The following is a 2,871-nucleotide window of genomic DNA, read 5'->3' as shown; positions in this document are numbered from 1 at the left end:
GAAACATTTTTAGGAATATAAAATATGTGAATGCATACATTCGTAGGTAAAAGTATGTATCTACAATTAAGAGATTACCCCAAGTAGAGTACCATATTTTTTTAAAAGTCAGATTAAATTTGCCATGGGGAAAATAATTATATTTAATTAAAAAGAAATTATCAAACTTCATTAAATATAAATTTAACATTTTAAAATTTAAAATCTAAAAAACTAAAATATTGCAATGTATCTAAAAGAAAATTTGCATGTTAAAAAAACTCAGATAATATTCTTTGAATATTTCTTGGATAAAAAGTAAATGCTTTATGTATAGACATTAAATAAACTTCCATGTCAGATATTTCAATATATATTTGTAAAATAGGACCCTTTTAAAATAAACATTTAATATAAATATGGATATACCATAATCTTAGAATTTATTCATGTCAGTAATAATGAAGAGTCGAGTTTTATTAGAGAAATTTGACATAATAGAGAATGAAGTTATTCTCTTGGTAATTAGTATGTTAAGTATCACCATTTTGATAAAAAAAAATTATTCTTGAAGATCTTCAATGAAGAAAATGATATAGCTTTTTAATGTAATGGCTGAACATATCCTTAAATCAATTTATTATAATAAAATTTGATTCTTCTACACCAAGGTTTCTTAACCTCAGTACCACCAAAACTGGGCCAGATAATTCTTGATTGTGAGAAATTGTGCATTATAGGATGCTTATCATCATTCCCGACCTCTACTTACTAGATGCCAGTAGCACCCTCCACCCACCCACCCAGTTATGACAATCAAGAATGTTGCCAAAAGCAAACATTCTGAGAGCAAAATCACCTGTGGTTGAGAATCACTGTTCTACACCAATGTTTGATTGATTACATATACTATTTTAAATGTTTATAGATTTATAAAGGAGGTTTGTATTTGAGAGAATATTTGGTCCACCTCTTCATATGACAGAGAGTATTACCGAAGTTACAGCCTGCTTATAAACCCTCAGCAGTCAAGCTGCACACACAATCAGTGCTATTTCCCATTTTACACATCCTCCTTGATAGGTTTCTGCAATTTTATATGTGTATTTTACACTTGTGAGTAATCTTTTGCTTTGAAAATCATATTCTTATTTTATTTTCATAATAAATTTGAATTTATTTTTTCACAATATAAAATTCTGGCCCACAGGAGATAGTGATATTACCAGAGAGCAGAAGACCATGTTTCAACTCAAGACATCTAATTCAGAATCCCGTGTTCTTTCCATTACTCTTCACAGTGTCCTTAGTTTAATATTGGGAATTTTGGAACTCTAGACTGGGTATCAGTGCTTCCTCTTTGGCACTGAAGTAGGAAAGTAAAAATTCTGCCAATTAATCTTCGTTTCATGATATTCAATTAATACTAACACAGGATTTCTCAGACTACCCAAACTCACCCCATTAAATTCATATCTATCTATCTCACAAAATTTCTGTGGTACATGTCAATCACACATATATGTTAGAAAGCCTGAAGCAGAAAAAAATCAAAAGATGAATAGAACATCCATATTACCAAATTACTTATCCCTCTGTTGATTTAATTTTAATACATAAGAGTGAAAAGGTACATATGTGCAGATACTTATCCACCTGTTCACACGATATGATAAAGATAGATATTTCACTTCTTTTTAATACATACTTGACATGTTTCATTTTATGATCAAATTGAACACAATTTGAGCTAAAATTTAGTCATTGTGCTAAGGTGGAAGGAAATATTGCATTTTTGTTCTTGTTCAGGGAATTGTTCTAAAATATAGACAATCTATAATCAATAAAAATCTTTAAAAATCATATAAATTTCTTTTTAAACATTTAATCTGCTTTTAAATATATTTATTAACACATTTGTATTAAATTGACCTATTCTTATCTCAAAGGTATTGTTACCTTTGTTGTTCATAAATATTAGCTGTTATTTTCCTTTTTATCAAATAGTGATGAGAGCACCCTTGGCACTAAAAGCTGAACAGTTCTCACAACCAAAACTTGCTTTAAGTTTTACACTATTTCCCTCAAGGCGATCATTCTTTGATGACTAAAACTTACCTCCTCTCGGTGTTCATCTCCTGACCGTTGGATATACCACTTAATAGATGCTTGCTGGGATTTAGGTATGCATTCCAGAAAAGTTGAATTAAATTCAATGCCAAAAATCACCTTTTCATCAGCAGCTTCATGACTAATGCCTGGAAAGCAAACATGGAATAAGAGATTAACCTTGACCTGATTTTAAAAGCAATGGGAAAATAGACTGATTTAGAACAGATGCCACAGGGGAAAGATTCATACACATTATTAAAGAGAAAGGAAATTCACATTATCATATTGTTACCTAAGAGTCAAATATTATCTAATGGATTGATTTTTAAAACTCTATCTCCTGCATTGCAATTTTCAGTCTTTCATCAAAATATTGACTATTTGCAATTGATTTAATAAAATAAGAATTCACAAGATCTAACTCTAAAATTGAGTATCTTTGTCTGAGCTGAACTAAATAAACCATTAACATATTTTAATGCTTCAACACCTTTTAATTTTGTATAAACCACATCTAATTTTATAGATAGCTCTGGAAGAGCAATTTACTTTACCTTTAAAGAGAAATTCTAACATAAAGTGGTCCACAGAGTTGACCATATAACCTTAAGAAGTTCTGATGTCAGAAAAGTAAATACAGTGATCTATACTTGATGAGATTTTATAATGATGGTAATAAACTGGATGCTCTAATATTCAGAATCAGGATCTTATCTGTATTATCTACAGAAAAATGTTCTCTTTTATTCAAAGAGGGATTCATTAGCCCAACATGCATTT

At 29.7% G+C, this 2,871-nt stretch overlaps 1 protein-coding gene across 1 annotated transcript in view; it reads right to left on the bottom strand.

Annotated features, from left to right (window-relative positions):
- The window catches only part of SEMA3D (semaphorin 3D), a 115,013-nt gene that overhangs the window by 6,727 nt on the left and 105,415 nt on the right, over positions 1-2,871 (bottom strand). The window contains exon 16 of the mRNA XM_011364373.2: positions 2,098-2,237. Coding sequence (XP_011362675.1) covers positions 2,098-2,237 — 140 coding nt within the window. The remainder of the gene's footprint in view (positions 1-2,097; positions 2,238-2,871) is intronic.

The sequence above is a fragment of the Pteropus vampyrus genome, unplaced genomic scaffold (genome assembly GCF_000151845.1).
Source record: "Pteropus vampyrus isolate Shadow unplaced genomic scaffold, Pvam_2.0 Scaffold4, whole genome shotgun sequence".
Lineage (NCBI taxonomy): Eukaryota > Metazoa > Chordata > Mammalia > Chiroptera > Pteropodidae > Pteropus > Pteropus vampyrus.
Note: the sequence above shows the minus strand (reverse complement) of the source record. Positions and strands in the feature narration are given on the sequence as shown.